The sequence below is a fragment of the Emydura macquarii genome, unplaced genomic scaffold (genome assembly GCF_026122565.2).
Source record: "Emydura macquarii macquarii isolate MOO-44397 ecotype Brisbane River unplaced genomic scaffold, CSIRO-AGI_Emac_v2 contig_2924, whole genome shotgun sequence".
In the NCBI taxonomy this organism is placed as follows: domain Eukaryota; kingdom Metazoa; phylum Chordata; order Testudines; family Chelidae; genus Emydura; species Emydura macquarii.
In genome coordinates, this window is record NW_027133061.1 from 3,288,090 (window position 1) to 3,312,187 (window position 24,098).

Below are 24,098 nucleotides of genomic sequence, written 5' to 3' on the forward strand. Positions count from 1 at the left end.
AGCTTCAGCCTGACAGCTTGTCTCCCTCGCCAGCAGAAGCGGGTCCAATCAAAGACGTTCCCCCACCCGCCTTGTCTCTCTCAGCAGTCAGTAGGTTCACCAGGGTCTGACCCTGCCACCCTGTGCCCGAGTCCCAAGGAAGACGGTGGCGTTACACCCGTGCGGCCGAGATCAGGGTCGGGCCCTGAGTCAGCCTCCAGTGCTATCGGACACATAACCACACACCCAGAGGATAGGCCCTGAGTTCCCTGCACACAACGCACAGCGAACGCATTGTGAGGGCCGATTCTGAGCTCGCCAACCCAGGGTGAAATCCAGAGTGACCCTATTGGTCTCAGTGGAGCTACCGTGTGTAAACAGAGCAGAGCTTATAGGGAAGTGTTCCAGGGACTGACTCGAGGACTTCCTGTGGAAAGCCCGCGCTCTTCCCGCATGGGTGCAGAGAGGGGTCACAGCTAAGGAGCGGATTCAGCACCATTGCCAGCACATCTGGAGCTCCCCTGCCCCCCGGTGCGGGAAGGAGCTCAGATGATTTCAAGGCTGGGAGGGGAAATGTAATCGGAAGGCCGGAAGGGGTTAAACTGCTGGTCCTGAGAGCACTGGAGTCCCAGGGGAAATGATCAAAGCTTCCAAATGCCTCCAAGGGAGCAATATAAATGAAGGATGGAATTAGCCTGGCTTAGGAGATGGCAGGATAAGGAGCACAGGCCCAAAGCAGAGGAAGGAACAGTTCAGGCTTTGCAGAGAGAATTCTTTATCAGGACAACTGAACAGCATGCATCCATCCTCCCCCGCAGCCCCGGAACAGGGCCTCGACCGGCAGGGACAGGGAACTCCGGGGGTGTGAAAGCTGCCGTTCTCTTCTGCCTGTGAGAACAGGCCCCTGTGTGTGTATACAAGTTGGTGTGTCCGCACGTGCTGTGTCTTTGGATTGGGTATGCGTATCTGGGCCCAGGAGCAGAAGTGGGTCTGTGTGCGCAGTGCGTGTGCACCTCTGCGTGTGCACATCTTTGGGCTGCTGGCTCCCGCTGTGCGGTGACCGACTTTGTCTCACTGGCTGCAGCGCATTGCCACTTGAGCTAAAGAGAATCCTCACTGCAGTGTGGCATCTAAGACACAAAGCGAGCAGTTCTAGTTCCTTCCAGCAGAGAGCAGTGGTGGACCCTTACACTAGCTGGTTTGAGATGATACTTTCCCCGTGCATCTGGCTCTCTCTAAGGGATTCAGTGTTATGTTTTAGAGCAGAGCCACCTTTCAAACCAGAATTCCCTGGAGACGGGGCCAATATTTAAGGCAGAGATGAAGGGCTGGTGCAGCTACTGACTTTTGCCTCTTACTATTTTTTATGCAGAGAGGCAACCATGCCTTAAAAAGTCCTGGGACTCTCAGGACAGCCCAGATGCTGAGAGGAAGAGGAGGTCGTTTGAAGAAGTAAAGCAAGGAGCATCCACCTCAAAGGAACAAACAATATCAGGATGGGGTCTGGGCATGGAGGCTGGCTCAACAGGTAAAGAAGGATAATCCCAGGACTTGTCTGTAGATAAATTTAGATGGGGGGGAGGGGAAAGACCTGGTATCTGATGCACAGGGGCCTGGGTCCATCTGTGGAACTCACTGCTGCAGGAGGTGAAGCCAGCCCCTGTTCAGTTTATTTATATGGCTCACTGTGTCCATAGGTCTCCAGCCATTGTCCTCATCCGCACTTTACAGATGGAGGGACAGCACTATGCTCAAACACACCCAGTGAGTCAAGGGCAGAGCAACTCTGAACAACTCACAGTCTGTAATGCATTGATCTCGCAATACCCCGGGAAGCAGAGTGGTGCTATTATCCCCATTGCACAGATGGGGAGACTGAGGCACAGAGCAGCTAAGGGACTTGCCCAAGAGTCTCAGAGAGAGTCCGTGTCAGAGCAGGGAATTGAGCCCAGCTGTCCCAAATCCCATCCTAGTGTCCTAACCATTGGATTATCCTTCCTCCTATGTTCTCTGCCTCCCAGCCCATGTCCTGTTCACTGGCCCATGCTTTGAAGCCATGCAAGCTCAGATAACATGGTTAATCAGCTCTCAGGCTTCAGGGCATCGAGTGATCACCTGCTGGGGTCAGGAGGGAATTCCCTCCCTCCTCACCTCCCCATGTTCCACTCCGCACTGTCAGCCAGGTGCAATGTGGAATTTTTTTTATTTCCTTTGTCTGGAAGGACAGGTCTTGGCTGTTGCCAGAGGCAGGAATGCCAGACGCGAGGCGTGGCCAGGCTGATCTGCCGTGGCAACTCCTCTCTTCTCCCTCGCCTCGGCCCAGCTCCTAGTTACTGGGTGCCACAGGGCAGCCATGGTCAGTAAAGTGACAACAGATGGCCCCTTCTTATCAAGAGATCAGCTTCCTCCATGAGTGTGTGTGCACGTGTGTGTGTGTGCTGCACACACAGTCAGAGTGACTTTAGCGACCCAGATGAGGGCTTATCCCGCTAGCCCTCCGGAGCCATCTCAGCTCTGGGAGAGGCAGCCCGCCTCTGTCTATCCCCAGCTTTCAGAGCAGGAGGTGGATTCTGTTCTGGCTCAGCCCTTCCGGGTCAGGGTTACGTGGGGGATGGTGCATCAACCACAAAGAGCTCGGCTGGGGTCTTCAGAGCCCAGGGTGAATTTGTGAGGCTGGTGGGCAGAAAGCCCGTCCTTTTACTGGTCGTCTGAGCTGCGGGTCTTTGAGACATGCTAAACGGGGGTCCGTCCCCCGTTGGCGCCGTCGCCCCCGAGAGTAGGAGGACGCTCCCAGCTGCCACAGGTGGCTGGGTTTGCAAGGGAGGGATCCCAGCTGTTCACGGGGAATGTTAGAGTATTGACTGGACACGCAAGTCTGCGGCAGGGTGCGAAATGCCTCGGGGAAGCGAGGCGAGGTCTGGCCCCGTGGAGCATAATGTGAGGGTCATAAACTGGCCAGAAACTAGCATGAAGGGAAGAAGGTAAAGATCAGGGGACAATTCATAGGATCATACAGCCACCGAGAAAGGGCCTGGTCCCAGGCCCATTGAAATCAATGGCAGTCTGTCCCTGGATCCAGCTGTAGGGTGTGGACACATTTTGGTGGCTCCCTTTTAAATCTCCCTTCTCATAAGGGAGCAGCAGCAGGAGTTTTTAGGGCTGGATCGGAAGCGAGGCCAGGCCAGTGGCTTGGCAAACAGTTTTGGGGACAGCGTCCTATTATGTAGGGGCAGCATAAAAGACTGGCTACCTGCCTCAGTCTCTCCCTCGGGCGGCTGGTGCCGTGCTGCTGGAGGATAAAAGCCTGCTACTGTCGCTAGGGAGTGGAGCAGCTGCTCCAGCGTAAGACTGTGCTGCGGATTCTGGGTTTGATCCCTGTTGCTGACCTGCTGTGAGCATTGCTGGAGCGGCCTGGGGTGGGAGAAGGGGACAAATGAGGTGTCAGTCCCAGAACGGGAGGGGGGGAATGTGAAAGGAGACCAGGCCGCACCAATGTATTTGCATCATTGCCATGACGGGCCTAGGGGTGAAGCAAATTCGGCGTCAGGGCGGCGAGAGCTTCCCTGCTGGGAGGCAGCCCAAGGACCTCCCTGGCCGTCCCTCTGGCACTGGACACTGCGAGGAGCAGAGGGGCCCGGGGAAGGACCACGGATGACGCTCGAGCCAGGAGGCGGCGCTGTTGGGGGAAGGTGCCGCCCATGGGGAGCTACAACGCCCAGCCTCCCACCCTCTGTGTCAGTCTCAGATGGATCCCGCTGGGACGTGCTGGTGGTCGGACTCCGTGCGCAGCGCCTGTCCCCGTATGGCCTGACGCTGCCCCGAGCTCGGCTCCACCCCGTCTCCTGGTGCTCAGACGGGGACCCAGATTGTGTCCGCTGGCCATTGATGCTCCCGTTCCTTAGGCGTCCTAGCTTTGGCTGTGTCCTTCCTTGCCCACGTTCCTTCTCCGATGGCTCCCATCATGTTCCTGGTAAATGTAGCAGGACTTGTCCGACAAGACCAGAGGGCCCAGCTATAACCAGGGTGGCTCGTGAAACCGGCTAGTAGAACTCTGCCGAATCTGAAACTGCACAGGTGTAAATGACAGCAGGGAGCCAGGCAGCGGAGGATGAGACCCAGGGAGTTTCTGAGAGCAGACGTCAGTCTTTGAGCCTGGCTCTGATCACGTTTACGCTGGGGTAAATCCAGAGTGACTCCATTGTCAGCAGGTCTGATTTTCAGTGATGTATATTGGATGTAGTGTCATAGACACCAGTGGAGTCACATCAGTTTACACCAGCTATGGATCTGGCCCAATATGGCTTTAAACTGGTGGAATGGAGAAGAGAATCAGGCCTCTTTTTTCCCCCCTCAGCATCCAGACAGCAGAACAGAAGCCTGAGGCTTCTGCCTCCCCTGTGCATTTAATTAGACAGCTGTAGAACACAAGCTGCAACAGTGTTTCCTCTTTCACAGCTCCCAGATTCTTCTAGCTAATGGGATGACTTCTAATTGGTCCCTGTGCTACTGTCCTGAGCTGTTTAACACACGAGCAGCTGGGCTGCGGTACGGTGCGAGCATGGGCGGCAGGGCTGGTTCCCTGTGGGCCGAGCGTGCAGTGGAGGTTTCTCTGTGCATGGGAAATGCTCAGGCATTGAATGTCTAGGGGGCTCCCAGGAGTCCTGCTGTGGGACGAGGTGTCAGTGTGTCATGAGACGCTGCATCATGAAGTGAGGCATGTCACGGTAGGACATCATCAGATCACGGAGCCCGGACACTCCGATGGTTCTGTAGATGCAGAGATCTCGGCTCCACGTGGAGACACCAGAGCGGGCCCGTTGGTGCGTCTCAGGCTGGAAGTAGAAGAGAAGCTGACGAAGGAGCCCTCTCGAGGCGAGGTCAGGGCCACGGGCCGCAGCTTCTCAATTCCAGCTCTGCCGAGGCGGTGGAGCTGCTCCCAGGAGCTCTCGCCAAACAAGCCGACCTTTCAGACCACCGATCAAAGCTCCTGCAGCTCCCCGTCCAAGGCAGGGAAAACAATAATAAACACAGAGCGCGAGAGAGTTCATCTGTGTCGGGAGCGCTTGAAAAGACCAGCAACCTTCAGTCCTCTTGGCTCACACCCGGCTTCCGGCTGGGAGTCTGGGCTTTGCCACCGATTTACTGCTTGCATCAGAGACGGTTGCACGAAATAGACTGAAATCTAGCAGGGGGACCTCAGAGGGGATAGAACTGAGGGTTTGTTGGGGCCAAGAACCCCAGGCATTCAATATCTATCTAATCAGAATCTGAGCCGGAACGATTTTAACCAGGCTGCTACTAAACCGAAGCTCTGAATTTAAGACTTAATTGCTTTAATTTGAATCGGATTTAGAATTTGAATCTTAATCTACTCTGAATCCAAACTTTTAATCGGAATATGAATACGTTTACCAAGGGATGATGTGCATTCACCAGCACTGACAACTTTAAAATTGTGAGGACATGTTTTTCTAAAAGACATGCTCGAGTTTAAACAGGAACTAATTCAGACATTCTCTGTCCTGTTACACAGGGGGTCAGACTCGATGATCAGAGCGGTCCCTTCTGGTTTTATAATCTAGGCATCTGTAATCTAAAACGTACATCTTAATTTGAATATGAATGAAATCGAATTTGAATCCTACATTTTAATCTGAATACATTTAAAATAAATCGTCATGGGAATCATAATTTGATTCTTAATCTTAATTTGCGTAAACCTCATTTGAATTTTACCTTGAATAAACTGAATCTGAATTTTACTCTGGATTTGAATTGGAGGCCCTGTTCCTGTAGACGTTTACATATGAGTTTAATTTTATGCACAGTGGCGTTTCCATTGAAGTTAATCAGACTGTAAAGTTAAACAGGTTTAAGGGTTTGCAGGGCTGGCCCTTCATCTTAATTTGAACCTTAATAATTTTAATCAGCATTTTAATGAACTCGATCTGAATCTGGATTGAAATTTGAATCATAATATTCGTTTCTATCTTAATCTGAATTTTACTCTGAATTGTAATTAGAATCTCAGTATGTTTTGAGAGCGGTTTCAGGATTAAAATGTCAACAGTGCCTAAGTGATTTAGGAGCCTAAATTACATTGGTATTTAGACTCCTGCATTAGTTAGGTTACGTCTACACTGCAAAGTTTCTACAGCTATTTTTAACCTTGGAGCCTGAGCCCCAGGAGCCAGGGTTAACTGACTTGGGCCCTGAGGTTTTTCTTTGCAGTGTAGACGTGCCCTTAGGTGCTTTCGCCCTGAATCAATTTAATTTGCATCTGAATTGCTCCTTGATGGGAATGATTTTAATCCTGCAGCCTGAGCTCCAGATCCTGTTTGCTTTGCTCTGGCGGCGGGTGCTTCCCCGGTCAATCAAGCAATGCTATTGCCTCGGCTCCCTGGCCCGCATGTTGCCGCCGTCTCTTGTAGGGGAAAAGACAGAACCTTGAACTCGGGGCTCAGCGGGCGGATGTGTGAGGCCTCCTGGAATGTCTGCATTGGTTTCATCCGTGCTCAGAGACCTTGGGCGGGGGGTTGGATTCCCTTTAGGCAGAACTTTTCCGGCCTCCTTTGGACAGTGACTTTTCCCCCAGTGCTGCCCGTGGCCACTGGCCACATTCCTCCAGTCTGAAAACATCCCCTGCCCTTGAGTTGTCAGCCTGGAGCAGCGTGGCTGGACCAGGTTTCCCAGGCTGCTGGCTGTACCCTTCCCAGCTGGTTAACGCCTGGGGCCCTTGTCCAGCTCCTGGGGGGGCAGTGCCGGGGGAGCTGCTCTCCAGAAGAGGTTTTAGGGGAGGTCAATGGGCCAGCCACACCAACGGGACCTGGCTTGGACGGGCACCTCCAGCGTGGCCAGGAAAGGGACCTCTGGGCAAGAGCCCTGGGGTGAAGGACCCGGGGACTGGATGTGGGGTGGGAGCGTGCGGAGGAGCCAGGGTCTCGTCTTTCCTTTCCTAGGCCGGGGATGCTGCGGAGGCAGCTCTGGGCCCGTCACCATGGGCACGGCATTGGGGCTGAGAGTTCTGGGAGGGCCCCCGGCGTGTGACGTGGCCTGGCCCAGCCCCTGTTTGCTTTCCTGCCCCCCACCCAGCGGCTGGCTCTTTACACGCCCTCGCCATGTTTGCTGCCGCTCCGGTGCCATTTATGCCACCTGGCTGCAAAACCACAAGTTGGTTTGTCGGCCGCCCCTTGAACTCAGGGCGGGGAGCTCCCTGTTTGCTGTCAGCTCCCCGCTCGAGTCACCCCGGCGCCGGCACCAACCCCCCCCATTCCTGGCGAGTAAATAAAAGGGTCAGGGATTCCTTTGTTATATGCAGACCCCAAAGAGCAAATAATGGGCCGGGAGGGGGGCCTAGCCATAGATCTCCATCCTGGCTCTGGTAGGTTACCGATCACCGCCTCCCCGATGCTGCTGATACCCGGGTGTGTCCGCCCTGACGGCGTTTGCATTAGCACAGAAACGCCACTGCGGCTTTGCTGGGAATGGCCTCTCAACGGACACGTAGAGCCATCCGAGGCCTCGTCTGCGCTTAAAAACCAGCTCGCCCTCAGCACATCGCGTGGGGCTGTGGAAAATGGCACATCCTGAGCACCATGGGAGGGCGACTGAACCCCCAGGGCAGATGCGGCTGGGTCGATGGAAGGATTCTGTTGTTGACCCAGCTACAGCCCCTCAGAGGAGGGAGGAAGCCTTCCCTCAATGTAGGAAGAGTGCAGCGCCACGCCCTGCCGTTGTGGGGCAGACGTGCCCCTCATCCTGCTGTCCATGGGGCTGAGGCAGAGTCTGAGGGCCCTGTCCAGGAGCAGGTGTATTGGAAGAAGGGTGGCTGCTGATTTACCGTTTTTATTTCCCATAGTCGCTTCTAGCTCCCACCTATCTTTCATCTGCCCATCGTAATGGTGCCTCTCTAGTGTTTTTCATCTGTCCAGCTCCAAGTGCTGTGCAAAGGAGGGCAATATTGTTATCCCCATTTTAAAGGTAGGGAAACTGAGTCACAGAGCGGGGCTGTGACTTGCCCCAGGTCATGCAGCTGGGGGGAAAAGGCAGGTTTTCTGCATCCCTGGCTAGTGCACTAGCCACGAGGGCTTCTCTGGGGAGGAGCGTTTGTATCCAACCGTCCAAAGACAGGTTCTGGGGCAGCTCCCCCTCCCACAGCCCCGGGCGAAGATGAGCTGTCCAGAACCGACCTCCCTCCTTCACATCAAGGCTGCAGCTGCCAGGCTGCCCCGCCGCCCCCGCCCTGCTGACTCATGGCCCACAAGCAGTTCTGCTTCCCGTTTTCGTGCTGGAAGGGGCGAGGGGGCTTGTCCTGTTGAGGGGAGAGGGGCTTTGAGCGGGTCAGAAAGACGATGATCAGCTCTTTTGCTGCGTGGGGGCGGGAGGGAGCGAACGCTTGCCCAACGTGTCTGAACTTACCGGCCCGGAGGAGACTCGATAACTCAGGCGGCTGTAGTGGAGCATAACTAAGTCACTGGTTCAACTGGAGCCCATGTCAGGGGGGGCTGGATAGCTCCATGGGTGTGTGGGCAAGGGGGGCATTAGCCCCACCTGATCTTGATTTGGGCCCCCCTCCAGACTTTTCAGAGGTCTGTATGCTCCATTATGGCTTCTGCTTCTTTCCACCCCCCCCCTCAGACTTTTGATGTGGTCATCAGGAAAGCAAACTTTGCCCCCCCCTTCCACTCCCCGTGCCTTGGACGACCCTGGATGGCTGGGGAGTCGGGATCACGGACCCTTCCGGCTCCAGGGCGGCGGTTCACATCTAGCGTTTGTCAAAGGAGCGTGGCGGGATTGAGCTAGAGAGCTGCTCGCTGCGCGGGCGTCGGTACAAACCCCGCCTTTTCCCCACCCTGGCTTGGGAACGGCAGGTGGCTCTGGGTGCAAATCCAGCCCTGTTAGCGATGCGAAGTGGTGCCCGAACCGTTACCAAGTTGGAGGCGCTTTTCTGAGTGATGGGCTTGCGGGCACTGCTCTGAACGCTGGAGTCCTCAACGGGTTTGTTATTGTAGGGTTGCCCCTGGACATTGGGGCTGCCGATGTGGGCTTGTTGTTGTAGGGTTGCTGGTGAGTACTGGGGCAGCGTGTCCTGCTTTTGTAGTTTCCCAGACCCCGACAGACCGTCGTGATGATCTAGTCTGCTTTGTTGTTGTAAGGTTGCTTGGGAATCCTGGGGGGGCAGGCACTGCTGTGTTATTGTAGGGTTGCTGTTGAGTGCTGGGGCCATGGGCATTGCTTTGTTATTGTAGGGTTGTCAAGTGCAGAGCTTGAGGGGCAGGGGCTCCTGGCAACAAAGAAAGCAAGCATCGCTGCGGTTGGTTCGGATAAAATCAGCGACACAGCGGAGCAGGTCTCATCCATTTGGGGCTGGCCGGCCCGGGGGGAGTAGACGTCCCTGTGTTACCGTGGAGAGCAGATCTGGGCCTCTCTCCTCCTCCTGCACTTGAGGAGAAAGGGGCTGCGAGATGGCCGGGGGTCCAGGCCGGCCCCGGAGTGAGAAGGGGTTAACGGAGGCCGAAGGGAGCAGGGCATTGGAGCAGAGGTGCTGGAACCGGCGGTGCTGGTTGAAGTGGTTTCCATCCGATGCAGGGTTTACATTGGTTCAATGGCTCTCAGCAGCCCCACTACACAGATTGCATCGGAGCGAGCGGGATTGGCACCTTCTCTTGCTAACGGCAGCGTCTCTGTTTTCCTCTCCAGGCTTTGTGTGGCTGGCCTGGCCCTGGCTCTGTCCCTGATGACGACCCAGCTCTGCCAAGGCAGCGGGAAGGTGAGTCACCAGGCCAAGGACCTTACGGCTGGGCTGGGGTGGGGGCTGGCGTGGGAAGCACAGAGCCGCTCCCTGCATTATTTCGCCAGCTGCAATGTGCGTGGCTGCGTCCTGGATTCACAGGCCTCCTCACCCGCTGAATGGCATCGACCCTGGCCCCCTCCCCCAGAGCCAGGCTGGTCCCGTGGGGCTAACGGGGATAAAGAGGAAGAAAAACCCGGTTTGATCCCTTAGCTCAGCCTGTGTGAATCTGCCCGAGGAATGGGACGGGGCCATTTCTTCATGGTCTCCTGCCTACGCCTGCCCTTAAACCACAGGAAACCCAGCATCTGCTCAACCTTCTGGGACCCTAGGATCAGCCAAGGTTGCGCCAGCCCTGCCCGCACCATTCCTTGCCCCACGGGCAGTGCCACCACGTGCCGGATGGGGCCTGTCTGTTTGGTTTCTCCCAGGCAAGGGCACGGTCCCATCCCTGAGCTCAGCTCCTGTCTCCTCCTGCTTGGCTAAGTGGAGAAGCTGCCCCCGCAGTTGGTGGGATGCTGCCTTTCTGCACGGGGGGAAGAGGGAGCCCCCTTTGTTCTTGAGCTGCTCCTGGAAAGCCTGGGGTAGCTGCCCCATAGGCGACGCTCTCCCCTCGGGGGGGTGACGCCGAGCGTGCTGGTTGCGGCTGATCAGGAATGATCTCCTGGTGCGTTTTGGGGTGTTGCACTGGCTGGAGTCCCAACTGGAGGTAGGTTGTGTTCTCCCTCCATAAACCTCCCCTGTGGCTAGGTATGTTATTCTCCAGCATCGCATTGCCTGGGGTGTTGCTGTGGGCTGTTAAACAGCTGCCATGTTCTGCCCCAGAGGTGGCTAAAAATCAGCCAGACCAGGAGGAAATGGGAATGCTTGGGCAGGGATAACCTCCCGGGGCCTGGTTCTCAATGACATCAAGGCTCCTTTACACTACTCAGGCAGAAACCGTTTCCCTGAGAAGGCCCTCATCCTGGGGCCTCCTCTGGCGTAAGCATCCTGCACTCGTCCTGCTCCTAGTCCCCCACATAGGGGGTGGATCCAGGATATTGCTCGAACACATTGTGTTCTGGCTAGTCTCTGCTTCCCGTGGCCCATACAGGGCTGTGAATAGCAGAGCGTGAGTTAGAGCAACCTCAGGGCTGCTCTAAATTACACCAAGGGCCAGGCAGGGCCCTGTGTGCAGGAATCAAAGGGGTGTTTTAAAAATCACACTGTTGTCAGAGCAGCTGGAGGAGGGGGCAGGGCAAGTCAGGACTCCTGGGTTTGATTCTCAGCTGGGAGTTGGGGAGAATGGGGTCTAGTGGTTAGAGTGGGGGGGTGGGTGCTGAGAGTCCGCACTCCTGGGTTCCATTCTGGACGCTGGAAGGGGAGCATAGTGTAATGGTCAGAGCACATCCCCCTCCTCCCCATCCCTTCCCTGGAGGAACAACTAAAGATCAGGCCCTGGGGTTAATCGGTAGCAGGGGAGGCTACAGAAACAAGTAGGAGGAAGAGGCTTTAGGCCTGGGGTTTGCAAACACCGTGTGTGCGTATGGCACAGAACAGGGCCGGAGAGCGCCAAGTGAGCGAGAGGGCAGGTTCTCTGGTTCAAAGGCCTCTTCCTTTTGCCAGATTCCCTCCCGGGGGGACTCTGCAGGTGGCCTGCGTGTCAGGGGTGCTCGCGAGCTAGGGGGAGAGGCTGGGGCCGGGGCGAGGGTGTCGTGCATTAAAACATGGCCTCACATCACGGGGAAGGTCCCTGAGGACTGGGAGGCTGGCGGAGAGAGCTTCCAACCCACCGTCATCGAGGAAATTCCCAGAGCCAAGCCAGCGTGGAGTCCCAAGGCCCTCCCCGCAGCCTTCGCATGTTGCAGCTCACGCTGGCAGGGGCGGGAGCCGCATCTTGTCCGCGTTAGCAGTTTACAGCCCGTGGAAATTAGCAGCAAACTGGGGGCAAGGAGGAGGCCAAACGCTCTCTGGGGTGGCTTGGTTCTGTGTTTGTTTTCTCCGGGGCAGTGTTGCTAACCCAGCCGTTTGTTGCAAAACGGTGTTTTCCCTGGCTCCGCCGGGCAGTCCCCGGGCCCCGGCCCCTTCCTGCGTCAGCGACCTTAGGAAACGGAGGCCTCCGAGCAGAAGCCAAGGCATGAGCCGACATTCACCCTCTGCCCCGTGCGTTGCGCACAGCCGGTGAGTCCCACGCACAGCCGCTCTGATGCGCTGGCGTTTTATGCCCGCTTGGGCACAGGGCCGCATGAGGCGCCGGCAGGCGGAGGATCAGTCCCTCGGCTGGAGGAGTTTGGGATTTGGAACTGCGGGCCCTGCCGGCTGGGGTGTGCGGTTGGGCAGAGGAGAGCAGGGGCTCGGGGCCATCACTCCGCCGCTGGCTGTCATCCTGCCTTTCAGCTCCCCGGCGCAGCCGTCTGCTTTCCAAGCCCAGTTTGTTCAATGGTTCCTTTGAGTTTATGCTGTTTTATGGGCGAATGCAGCCGGGGTGAAAGGCGGCGGCTCTCTGTGTATCCGCGGAGCAGGTACAATCCAGGCACCAGCAGGGCAAACTTCCCCTCCACACACACAGCTCCATCTGCCCCCACGCTGGCTTGGAGGGTCCCGCTTCTAAGGGGGTGCTACGTCTTGTGCCCCACCCCGTCTCCCTAATGCCTCTGCTGATGCTATCAGTTCCTGCTGATTCTGGTGGGACCGAGACCCTGGGTCAGTAGGAACTGGCCCGTGACTGCAAACTCCCTCCACGCATGATCTCAGCGTTCAGCTGTTACTGACTCAGGGCAGGACGGGGGTGAGCGACCTGGAGGCGAAAGGCTCCGAATCTTATTACCAAGCCCCAAAGTCAGCCAAGTCCTTGTGCACAGATGCAGCCCAGAGCAGAGGAGATTAGTAATCCAAGAAAACACTCCCTGGCGCGTCTCGCCAGCAGATCGCAGCGCACTTTGCGAAAAGGGTCGGTATCATTCCCCCTCTTTTTACAGCTGGGGAAACCGAGGCACGGAGCGAGGCTGTGGCTTCCCCGAGGCTACCCAGCCGGCAGCGCTTGAATAAGAACTTGCGTGCCAGTCCAGTGCTCTGCCCACTAGGCTGCAGGATTACTGGGCACTGCAGAGCCACAGGGTGCAAGGCGGTCCCCGCCCGTCCTGCCCAGTGCTCACAGTCTGAACAGACAAAGGGGAAACCGAGGCACGACAGCCAGCCACGGTTCCCCAGCGGGTCAGTCATGGAGTTGGGACTAGAGGGCTATAAGTGGCTCTAGCCTCTAGGCAACACTGTCTCCCAGCTTCGGCTGGGCAATCTAAGGGCTGCCCCATTTCTCCAGGGAGGTGTCCTGGTGTGAACGGGCAGCAGAGCTGTGCTCAGCCCTGCACCTGCCACTTACCCCACACTAGTAGCTGCATTTCCTAGTGCAGGAAAGGCTCTTGTGTACCATGGGCCGGCTGCCCAGCGGGTGTAAATCCGCCTAGCTGCCTGTCGACTCCAGTGGAGCTGTGACCACTTATGCCAGCAGCTGTCTTGGCCCTCAGATCCCAGCCTGGCCGTGTTGTTCCATGCAGCGCCGCTGTTGTTCTTGGGGAGGGAAGGGAGGGGGCCCCAAATCCTTTGAAATCTTTGTCCGCACGCCTCCCACCTCCGCTGCTTCTCTGGCCTGGAGGGGGCAGATCAAAGTGCTGAGGCCTGGGGGGGGGGGGCGGGGCGGAACTCACAGGCTGGTCCACTGGGAGCTTTGCCGCGTCCCTGGAAATACAAAGGAAGATGTGGGAAATTTCTGATCTGGAGGCTGGGTGCTGGGGTCTCTAGCTGTCCGGTTCGAATGCAGGGTGCGGCGTTGCTGGGTGACAGTCATGATTCCCCTCTGGCAGCTGCTTGCTGTCGGCCTGCATGGAATGAGTTGCTAGTTCTCAGCCTGGGACCAGTCCTAAACCTCTCCTTGGGGCTGACTAAAAGGCTCTTCATCCTTCTGCTTTGCTCAGGCAACTGAAGTGTGGTGATGACAGTGTTGCCTAGTGGGTAGAGCAGTGGATGAGGACTCAGGAAATCCAGGTTCTATGCCTGACCGTCCCTTGTTGTACCTCAGTTTCCCCCTCTGTCAAACGATGATCGGGATACCAACGTGCTTGGAGATCTACTGATGAGAAGCGCTCTGGCAGAGCCAGGGGTTGCTGACGATTCCCCGGGCGAGGCTGAAGCCTGCCTGAATCTCCTTCACTCCTTTTGATGCATGAGCTATTCAAAAAAAAATACAGAGCCTCCTGGAGCGTGTCGCCTAGCAGGGCGGAGAGCTGGGGTGGGCCTGCAGGCTGGAGAAGCCCAGCAAACTCCTGCGTCTCAGCCAGCTCATGGGGTGCATTGCAGTGCACTGTAGCTTCTCAGGTCTGTCTTCCATACAGAGTTAACTCAGGCTCCTACCCGTGGGTTGGCCTGAACCCCCCTCCCATCCGCCCACAAAACCCTCTCCCCTAAGTCTGGTGCTTCCAGGCTGGGCCTGCTGGCCTGGCAGGGGGTACAGGCTAGAGCCTGGGTGCAGCCTTCACTCAGGCTGTTAACCTGCTCTCTTTGCAGTGAGGACGCAGGCTAAACCCCCTCGAATGCTGCTGGTCCTCCAGCGCCTTCCCACAGTTCCCCATGTGCCCGGAAGGAGAGCCGCGTTCTGCCCCAGAGCGGCACAGAGCGGCTCAGCTCAGGGCAGCACAAAGCACCATGGGAGGCGGTGATGTGGCCAGGGCTTTGCCGTGCGGCTAAGCCAGGCGCTCAGAGCGGGGCTCACTGTGCAGTGAAGACGGACCTTGCTGTACCGGGGAACGCAGAATAGCCACGCTGCACCGCGGCACACGTTCCTCTAGTCCAGCAGTCCTGCCTCCTGCAGATCCGGACCGGACCCCTGGTTCACCCAGCCCGCTCTCCCGCCTCTGACCATGACCGACACCTGATTCTTAAAAGGCAGACACCCCCACGCTGCACCGGAACTGTTGAACGGGCTGGGCGGGGGCGTTCCTAACCTTGCGGGCAGGTAACGAATCACCGCCTGGCATAAAATCCATCCGCGGCATCTGCCTGTCCCTAGGGTCTCCGGTGGCGGAGAGTTCCACAGGGCAGCCCTGTGCTTCACAAAGAAGGGATTAACCTTTCCTTTGACATTTCACTGCCCCTGTGGATTCCCTCAGTGCCCGTCCAAGGGGGCAGGGTGGAAAGGAGAGCCTGGCCGTTTTCGCCCCCCTCCCAGGGCGGCTTAGATTGCACAGAGCGGGAGGAAAGCTCCATGTGGTTTACCAGACACCCCCCCTCCCTTCCGCCACGGTACCGGTGCCCTCGTTACGATCCAGCCAAGCGCTATCTGTCTCCAAGTCACTCCTGAGCCATGCCAAATATTTTGGCAATCAGCAAGCGTGCTCGTTTTCTCCATTTCCTTTTTTGGCTACGACTGAAGCCGTCCATCCCAGGAGCATTTGGGACTTTGGAGCGAGGAGACAACAGCTGGGCAGCGATAAACTCCTCAGCCCGCTTCCAGCAGCTGGGCCCAGCCTGGCGTGGGATTGTCCCGCCATCGGACGAACCCAGGAGAGGCCAGGGCAGGCAGGGCTGGCTGAGGTGGGATGGATGGGGAAGGCTGGGAGAGAGAGACCAGCGTGAAATGAAAGGCTGATGGGGGGGTCCCTGCTCCTCAATCCAGCCCATTTCCCTTCGGCCCCAGTCCCTTCACTCGGCTTTTGGCTTCTCCTTCCTCTTCCCCCTGCTCTGCCCTCTTCCCAGGTACCAACCCTCCTGCTGCTGGCCAGGGGAGGCTCCGTCTCATCCCCAGACGGCATTCCTGATTCCCAGCTGGCAAGGGGGCCGCCGGGTCAGTCAAGCCGGGGTGCTCACGGGGTGGGGGACTCCGGTGCCAGCCGGTGGAGTTGGCGCCGCCTGCTGTTAAGTGCCACGGCCGACCGGAGGGTGCGAGAGCCCAGCCGGGGTGGCAGGGTCCCCCGGGCTTGGAGCTGGGGACCGGCCCCTCCTGGCGGTGATCCGCTGTTTCCTTGTGCCCTTGCAGGTCCCTCAGCGGACATCCCGCCAGGTGCTCGAGGAGGACGGAGCTGGAAACCGAGTGCCGGGAGCCTGGAGCGACTGGGGGCCGTGGTCGTCCTGCTCCCAGCCCTGCGGGGTGGGGGTCTTGGAAAGGGTCCGCACCTGCCTGCCCCCCTATCAACGAGCCCCCTGGGGGGGCCCACATGGCCTGCGCACGTACACCCAGCCCCTGTACCCGGAGGAACGGGCCAATCCTTACCCGCCTCGGCCGTCCTACCCGCTTCACACTGAGGGGGATTCAGGCTCCCTTCCGGGGGTCGCCCTCCCCCTGCACCGCGGCTCTGCCCTCCCCCTCCACAGCAGCCGCAGCCGGCCGGCCCCCCCTCCCGCTCGCTACGGGCCACTGAACAGATACACCCGCCACGAGTCCTTCCCCTCCGAGGAGCTGCCTTCGGCCTCCAGGCAGGACGCCTCCAGCCAGGGGCGGGACCCAGCCCTCGCCCGCGGAGCCCCCAAGCCGGAAGGGGACCCGTCTGGCAGAGAAGGCACCTCCAGCCACGGCCTGGCCCCCTCTGCGCGGCAGCTGCGGCCCCCGAGCGCTGCCTCCGCCTCCGGCCCGGAGAGGCTCTCCAGACGCGGCGGCTCGGCACCGCCACGGCCGCCCACCCGGGACTCGCTCCCGCTCTTCAAACCCGAGCGGCGGGGCAGCCCCGAGGCGGGCGGCGCGGCCGGACCCGGCACCCTCGGGCACAAGTTGGCGGCGTCCCCGATGCAAGAGTCCCAGGCGGCCAGGAGGTGAGAGCCGGGGTCGCCGGTCGGTCACGCTTGGGGCTCGGCACACGGGCCGGGTGGGAGGATGGGGATGGGACCGGCTGGCTCGGGGCGCTGGCAGGGCATGGTTGAGTGCCCTTGTCCTCCAGTCACTGTTGGTCCTGGTGCCGTTCCTACCGCCCTGGCCTCTTCCAGCTGTCACGCTCTGCAGAGGGGACATGGGCCCAGATCCTAACTCCCATAGGCGCCAAAATACCTAGGATCTGGGCATAGAGACCAAACTGCTCGTGCCCCTAGAACAGGCTCCTCCGAGGTGGGGCATTGGCCCTGTCAATCTCCTTGTCCTATGAAACTCAGGGCCTGGGTCCCCAGGGATGCCTGGCCGCCGCCGGCCCCCTACGGCTAAATCCATTTGGAAACGGAAGAGGAGTCAGCTGATCCTCGCTAGCCTGTCGGGCCTTATCTGGGGCTCATCGCCCTGCTATTGGGCTCAAACGCACTTATCTTCCCTGCTCCCCCCCCACAAGTCAGGGCAGGGATGTCAGCCCCATTGGGCAGTTGGGAAACTGAGGCACAAAGGAACTGGCCCAAGGTCACACGGGATGGGGAGGCAGAACTGGGAACAACCTGGATCTCCTTAGCCCCAGGCCTTAGCTCTAACCAGTGCACCCTCCTTCCTCCCGCCCCACCTGTGGGCTCTGTGCCAAGCTAGGCGGCGGTGTTGTGTGTTGCACCTGCACCACAGCTCTCCACGGTGACACAAGACCAAGGCCACGTACTGCCACACGGTGACCGGCACCTGGCATGCCCCCTGGCAGCAGCAGGGAGAGAGCTGAGATCCTCCTGCTCCAGAAGCCCAGACCCACCCCCACCTGAGCTGTGGAAGAATCCCTTTGAGCTGTGTGCAGTACGGGGCTCTTGACACAAAGTGTGCCATTCTGAAGCCACCCGTAGAGTGGGGCAGTGGGGTGCACATGTTAGCCGGTGCCTGCCTTGACACTTGTCCTGGATGGGACGCCCATTCAATGGGTAAGAGGACAGGTGGGTCCCTATCAAGGCTCGGCGGGGAGGCACTTCCACTTTGCTCTGTTTACGTAGGGCCCGTAACAACACCATGCCGCCTCTCTCCACCCCGCGCAGGTCTCGAATTCGAGAGTCGATCAAGCCGGGCAAATACGGCTACGGGAAGGTGCCCTTCGCCCTGCCCCTGCACACGGAGGAGCAGGGCGCGCCGCGGTTCAAGAGACACCCGGGGCCCCCGACCCACCAGCCGCCGCCCACCAGGCCACCCAAGCGCAAGGCCAAGGAAAGCGCCAGCCACGAGAAGGAGCCGCCGGCCCAGAGCGAGCGCCATCCGCACCGCAAGCAGAGGAAGGCCCAGGACGCCGTGCAGCCCAGGCTGCGGGCAGAGAACAGCTCAGAGCCGGCAGGGCATGGGGCGATGTCCAGAAGTGGGAGAGACGGGCCCGCTTCACCCCGCCAACCCCACGCAGCCGAGCAGGGCAGCGCCGGGCCGCTGAAGGCTGAGGCCACGGCCGAGCCCCACGCGGGCCCCTGGGAGGATGAGGCGAGCCCTGGAGAGAACTGGGAGCCGCGGGGAGCTCGGCAGCGTGGCACGGAGGGCCCCCCTCCCACGGAGCAGCCCTCCCCGCCTGCTGGCTGGGCGCCGGCGGCGCCAACCTCTCCGGAGGAGGAGGGGGATTGGCGGGAGTTGCACCCAAAGGCAGGAGCACGGGCACCCGCCGAGCGAGGAGGAAGCGGGGCCGGGGCCGGCACTTGGGGCGCCCAGCAGCCTTCTCGCCCCAGGACGCCCGTGGGCGAGTGGGCCCCGAGCAGCGGCCGCGCCCCTCGGCCGCGGGGGGAGCCGCGCCTCACGCACGAGGTGCTGAAGAACCACAGCTCCCACGGGGTGGGGGGCAGCCACAAGGAGGCGCCGGAGCTCAGCCACCCCCATCCCCGCTCCCCCCATCGAGCCGCAGGGGCACCAAAGCCCGGGCCTGAAGCCCCCCACCCGGCTCATCCAGAGGGAGCGGGCCCTGCTGACCCCCCCGCGCGCCCCCACCAGGCAGCCAGGCCCCGTGCTCAGAGGCAGAACGAGTACCGCCCGGCTGGCTACGGCACCAGGGCCTCCCAGAGCCTCTACGTGGAGCAGCCCTCGCCGCACCGGCCGACAGACCCGGACATCTGGCTGCTCCGCCGCGGCAGCCCCGTCCAGTTCCAGGCCAGGGGGCAAAGGCCCAGGCCAGACCTGCACTCGGGCCCCGAGGCGCCCCAGTGGAATCTCTACCACCCCGGCACGGAGACCTTCCACTGCGATGGAGAGAGCAAGCAGTTCAAAGCCTGCAGGCAGGAGGTAAGGATCTCTGCTTTCCCAACAGGGGCGCCAGATGCCTCACCCTCGTAGGACTAGAACTTAGAGCCCCATGCTTCAAACCCCTTACAGGAGAATCTCCATCCTCCGCTAGAAATATAGGGCATAAGATACACAGGTGATAAGCTCTGTTTCCCTCCAGGAGGGGGCAGTGTGGGGCACACACACCCCCAGCCACTTTATTACGATATTAGCCACCCTATCTTACAGGCCAGGGCAGTGACTTGCCCAAGGTCATGCAGCCTATTGGGAAAAGAACCCAGGAGTCCTGACTCCCTCCCTCCCCCACTTTAATCCACGGGACCAAACCATCTTGTGGGGCCTGGGTCCATTTAACAGTAACAGGATTCGGGTTAATCTAGAGAAACGGCCGCCGGCGGAGTGGGGAGTGTCTGAGCTGGGAGTGAACGAGCAATTCGGTTGCTGATGGGATTTTTCCTGACAATTTGTCCTTTTTTTTTGTTTAATAAACAGTGGAAAAAATACACAAATGTCAGGCCCGGCAAGTTCCAGGCGAGCCCTGACCTATAAATCACCCGTCCCGCTGGTTTATACGCCGGCCAAACCTCCCCCATTGGCTAGCGGGAATGTGCTCTTGTAAATAGCCCTCTGGGGTGTGTGGAAGGGGACCCGGAGCATGCTGGGAGAGCTACAGGGGCTGTTGGGAAGAAGTTATTTAGGGGCCCCATCGTCTGTGTCCCACCCCAAAGGTGGCTGCATTTTGGCACGGGGTAAGCAATCTCTGTACAGCGTTGCTATGTGGCTGTTTAACCAGGGGCTGCCCAGAGGAGGCCGCATTTTTGCAGTGCCCAAGTGATCTCTGCAGCGTTGCTGCGGGGCTAGTAAAGACCTGCCATGCCCCACCCCAGAGCCAGCTGCATTTCATAGCCCAGGGTATTTGCAACTCACTTTGGGGATCGATGTGGAAACCTGCTTGGAGTCTCCCGGCGCCAGAGCCAGCAGCATCCCAGCCTCCTTTCCCTTCCAGCCGTGCCCAGCCGACCAGCCTGACGCCCGAGCCAAGCAGTGCGCGGCCTTCAACACCCAGGAGTTCATGGGCCGCCTCTACCAGTGGGAACCCTTCACGGACGGTAAGGGACTGGGCGGCCGGGTCTGGTTATGGCGGGGAAGAGAGGGTCCAGTGGACTCTCGTGCGGTACCAACTCATTGCTCTGCCATGGCTGGAGGTTCCCGGGAGCTGCCTGCCTCGCTGGCGGGCTGGCTAGGGCCACACTAGGGCAGGCAGTCTCCGGGCACGCTGCCTCTCCACAGCTCTGCACTCAGAGGCCCAGTGCCCCTCCATCCCGCCCCGCCGCCCCCCTTGCTATTCCCAGCCCTGGGCTCCCTCCCGCCCACAGTCAGATCTGCCGAGGGCCCTCAATCCTGACCTGCCCCCCCCCCTTTGCTGGTGGAGTCCGGGGCTCCCCACTTGCACAGTTTTGCAGATGCCCCTCGGTCCTGCCCTGCCACCACCCCGCCTCCTGTTCCAGCCCAGGGCCCGTCGCACGGGAGAGCACCCGGCTCCTTTCACACACAACCCTGAGCCAGGACTGGGGCCAGCTCCCCCGTGCTGTGCCCACCCGCCACGCATGGATTGAGTTGGGGCCTCTCTGCTCCCTTCCCCATGGGACTCTGGCTGATGGGGGGCCCGGCACTGGTGCTATAGAGGGGCCCGGGCACACAGCTCCATCCTCGACTGGCTTTATCTCAGGGGGCGTTGGCCGCAGCACTTTCTCCTTCGCTTGTTCCCCTGCAGGCGCGGGCGCTGCTCCCACTCACCCTTGCTCCTGGCGGTCGGGTTGTTTGGTCTGTGCGTCGGGAAGACGCGTTCCCCGCGGCCAAGGGCTGTCAGAGCTGTGTACAAACGGGGGCAGATGGACCCCAGCTGGGCCAGGCTGTGTTCACCCTGTTAGCTCCCGGGTGACCCACATAGACGGGTGTGAACTGGAGAGCCGTGCGTCCGCATCTCCCAGCCTAGGGAGCGGGTCGGGGCTCTGTCTGGTGTCACTCGACGCTGAGCCTGGCAAACTCATCGCACTTGTGATGGAAACGCAACCCGCGCTCCCTTGGCCGAGCAGCGTGTGCGCGGGGTCTCCTGGTGGAGCCTTTGCCTCCCCCTGGGTTACACTCTGATGAGCTGGTTAGTTCTCAGCGCTCATTTCGAAGCTGCTTCGCCGCGTTCCCTGGGGCTGTAGGTTCTGGGCCTGGCTCGTGCACGCGAGGGGGCTGGCGTGTGTGGGAGCATGAATGCTTGTGTCTGTCTGCGGCGTGTGAACACTGGGGGGGCAAGACTGGTGCATGGATGGATGTACACTTAACGTTTTGTGCATGTCGCTGAGCTGCGCGCGTGGGTCTCTGGCTGTGTGTTTCGGGCAGGCGTGTGCCCGCAGGAATCTCCCTGCATGTGCCGCTTGGATCTGCACGTTTGTTTCCTGTGAGGTGCGCCTTGCTGCCTATGGGTCTGCCTTTGTCTCCTAACGCTTTGGAAGCCAATTAGCTGGAAAACTTCTCCCCGGGGGGTCAGGTATGCTGAGGATGGGGGTGAGCCCCACGTAGGGGGCGGGGGTCCCAGCAGCGCGCTGGGACATTCCCATTTCCTGCCTCAGCCCCTGACTCACTTGCTCTGAGTTTGTTCATTTCCCTTCGCTTGTGTCCTCGGCAGGAGTGTGGGAGAAAGGGCCCATGGGCACCCCAGGACCAGGACACCTCTCGGAATCAACTCAGAATCTGTAAAAACACGTCAAACTTGGGAAAACGATTTGCTTTGAGCTGGGGCTAAGGTTGGAGACGGTTCTGATCCACAGAGAGTCGGGGAGTGGTTCTGATCTGGGGGGACCAGGAAGCCAAGGGCTGGTCCCAATCCAGGGTGTGTGTGTCAGGGACCAGTTCTGATCCAGAGGGGAGCAGGGCCTGAATCTGATCCAGGCGGGCAGGGCTGGTTCTGGTCTGGGGAGGCGACAGGCCTGGTTCCAGTTCTGACCCAGGGAGTCAGGGCCGGTTCTGATCCGGAGCATTGGGCTAACTAATATCAGGCAAACTGGGTCGTCCGATCACTGCTGGGAACCCTGTGGGATCTGGTTGCCAAGATGGCTAAGGGCACATTGGGCTGTGTTAGGAGCATTGCCAGCAGAGCGAGGGACGTGATTCTTCCTCTCTGTTCGGCACTGGTGAGGCCACATCTGGAGTATTGTGTCCAGGTTTGGGTCCCCCACGCCAGGAAGGATGTGGACAAGCTGGAGAGAGTCCAGTGGAGGGCAACGAAAATGATCAGGGGGCTGGAGCACAAGACTTATGAGGAGAGGCTGAGGGAACCAGGCTTGTTTAGTCTGCAGAAGAGAAGAATGAGGGGGGATTTGATAGCAGCCTTTAACTACCTGAAAGGGGGTTCCAGGGAGGATGGAGCTAGGCTGTTCTCAGTAGTGGCAGATGACAGAACTAGGAGCAACGATCTCAAGTTGCAGTGGGGGAGGTCTAGGTTGGACATTAGGAAAATCTTTTTCCCTAGGAGGGTGGTGAAGCACTGCAATGGGTTACCTAGGGAGCTGGTGGAGTCTCCATCCTTAGAGGTTTTTAAGGCCCGGCTTGACAAAGCCCTGGCTGGGATGATTGAGTTGGGGTTGACCCTGCTTTGAGCAGGGGGTTGGACTAGACACCTCCTGAGGTCCCTTCTAGCCCTAATCCTCTAGGATTCTGTGATGCTCTGTTAAATCAGCGTCCACCTCTGAGTGCAGGCAGCAGCTTCAACCCCAGCCAGTGGCTCCAGTTCTGAAATGCTGACCCGTAGGGCCCACTGCCCTCCCAGAGCCGGGAAGGGAACCCAGGAGTCCTGACACCCCCAGCTTCCCCCACCTCGCAGTCAAAGCACTAGCTCCAGCTGATGTGGGGGTCAGGCGTGCCCAGGAATCCCCCTGAAAGGAGCCCCTCTGGGTCCCACAACTCCAGACCAGAGATATCCCCGGAGGCCAAGCCCCAGACTGGGGTATTTCAGCACCAAGCGAATTAGATGGAGAAAGGTAAAAGCTGGGTGTGGGGGGGCGAGTAGGGGTTGGAGTCAGCCCCCTTTCCCCGTGCTGCGGTGCCCTCTCCACCTACCCTTCCCCCCCTCCTGTCTGCGCCCAGCCACCCCATCCCATGGCACCCGGGCTGGTGAGTGTTTTTTGCCGAGTTCGGCAGATCCAGCCTTTTCGGCCATAATCCCCTTCTCTCGTGGCCGACGGGCTGTGCAGTAATCGCCGAATGGCGTCAGCCCCATGCCCGCCCCGTTGCCTGGCCTGTTGTTCTGTGCCCCGCCGGATCTGTCTGCCCGGCTCCATGGGCAGGCAGGAGCGGCAGGAACCCAGAACCCTCGCCGGGTCTCAGCGGGCGCCCCGCACCTTGGGCCCACTGGCTGCCTTCCCCGACGCCTCTTCTTCGTTCTTTTCTGTCACCTTCTCTTTTCTGTCTCTGCCGTTCTTTCTCTCTTTCCTTTCCCTCATTGTCTCTTCCTCCTCTTGTCTCTCGCTTCCATTCAACTCTTTTCTTTCTTTCTTTTTCTCCCCACCCCCCCAGCTGGCACCCTCCATCCATGCAGGACCCCTTAGCAAACCATCTCCTGCCAGAACCCCCTTGCCCACGCTGCTCCTTCCCCCGCCACGGCCCAGGGACCGGCCCGGGTCTAACGATCTGCATAGCAAATTGATTAAGCGCTGGAAGATTTATAAGCAGCTGACGCTACCCTGGTCATTGTGCACCCGGCGCAGCGGAACCAGGGGCTGTGTGAATCTGAGCCTCCCCAGTCCCTCTGCCTTGGGGAAAGCCCAGCTCATGCCTCCACCCTACAGCCAGAGGGTTGGGCCCCTCGCCATGCCCTCCCCACTGGGGGGCTGGCACTGAGGTGGGGGTCGTTAGCCATCAGGCTGCTGCCAATAGGATCTTTATCAGATTCCTTTCTAAAGCCAGCCGAGCAGGCGGCAGCAGCATCTTTGTTAATGTCCTTCTCTGGCGCCATCTCGCCGAGGATTTCAAAGCACTTTACACAATGAATCGAGCTCCCTGAAAGGTGGGGGAAAATCAAACATTGTCCCCATTTTACAGGTGGGCAAACTGAGGCACAAACTGAGTAGAGGATGCGGTTGGCCCAGTATCCCACAGCAGGTCAGTGGCAGAGATGGGAAAAGAACCCCAGGAATCCTGGTGCCCAGGACCCTGCTCTGACCATGGGGCCAC

General features: G+C 59.3%; 1 protein-coding gene across 1 annotated transcript in view; it reads left to right on the forward strand.

Annotated features, from left to right (window-relative positions):
• The window catches only part of ADAMTSL4 (ADAMTS like 4), a 64,776-nt gene that overhangs the window by 24,548 nt on the left and 16,130 nt on the right, over positions 1–24,098 (forward strand). The window contains exons 3-7 of the mRNA XM_067569507.1: positions 1,352–1,507; positions 9,679–9,748; positions 15,777–16,546; positions 17,663–18,875; positions 19,882–19,984. Of these exons, the coding sequence (XP_067425608.1) occupies positions 1,476–1,507; positions 9,679–9,748; positions 15,777–16,546; positions 17,663–18,875; positions 19,882–19,984 (2,188 nt within the window). The 5' untranslated portion in view covers positions 1,352–1,475. The remainder of the gene's footprint in view (positions 1–1,351; positions 1,508–9,678; positions 9,749–15,776; positions 16,547–17,662; positions 18,876–19,881; positions 19,985–24,098) is intronic.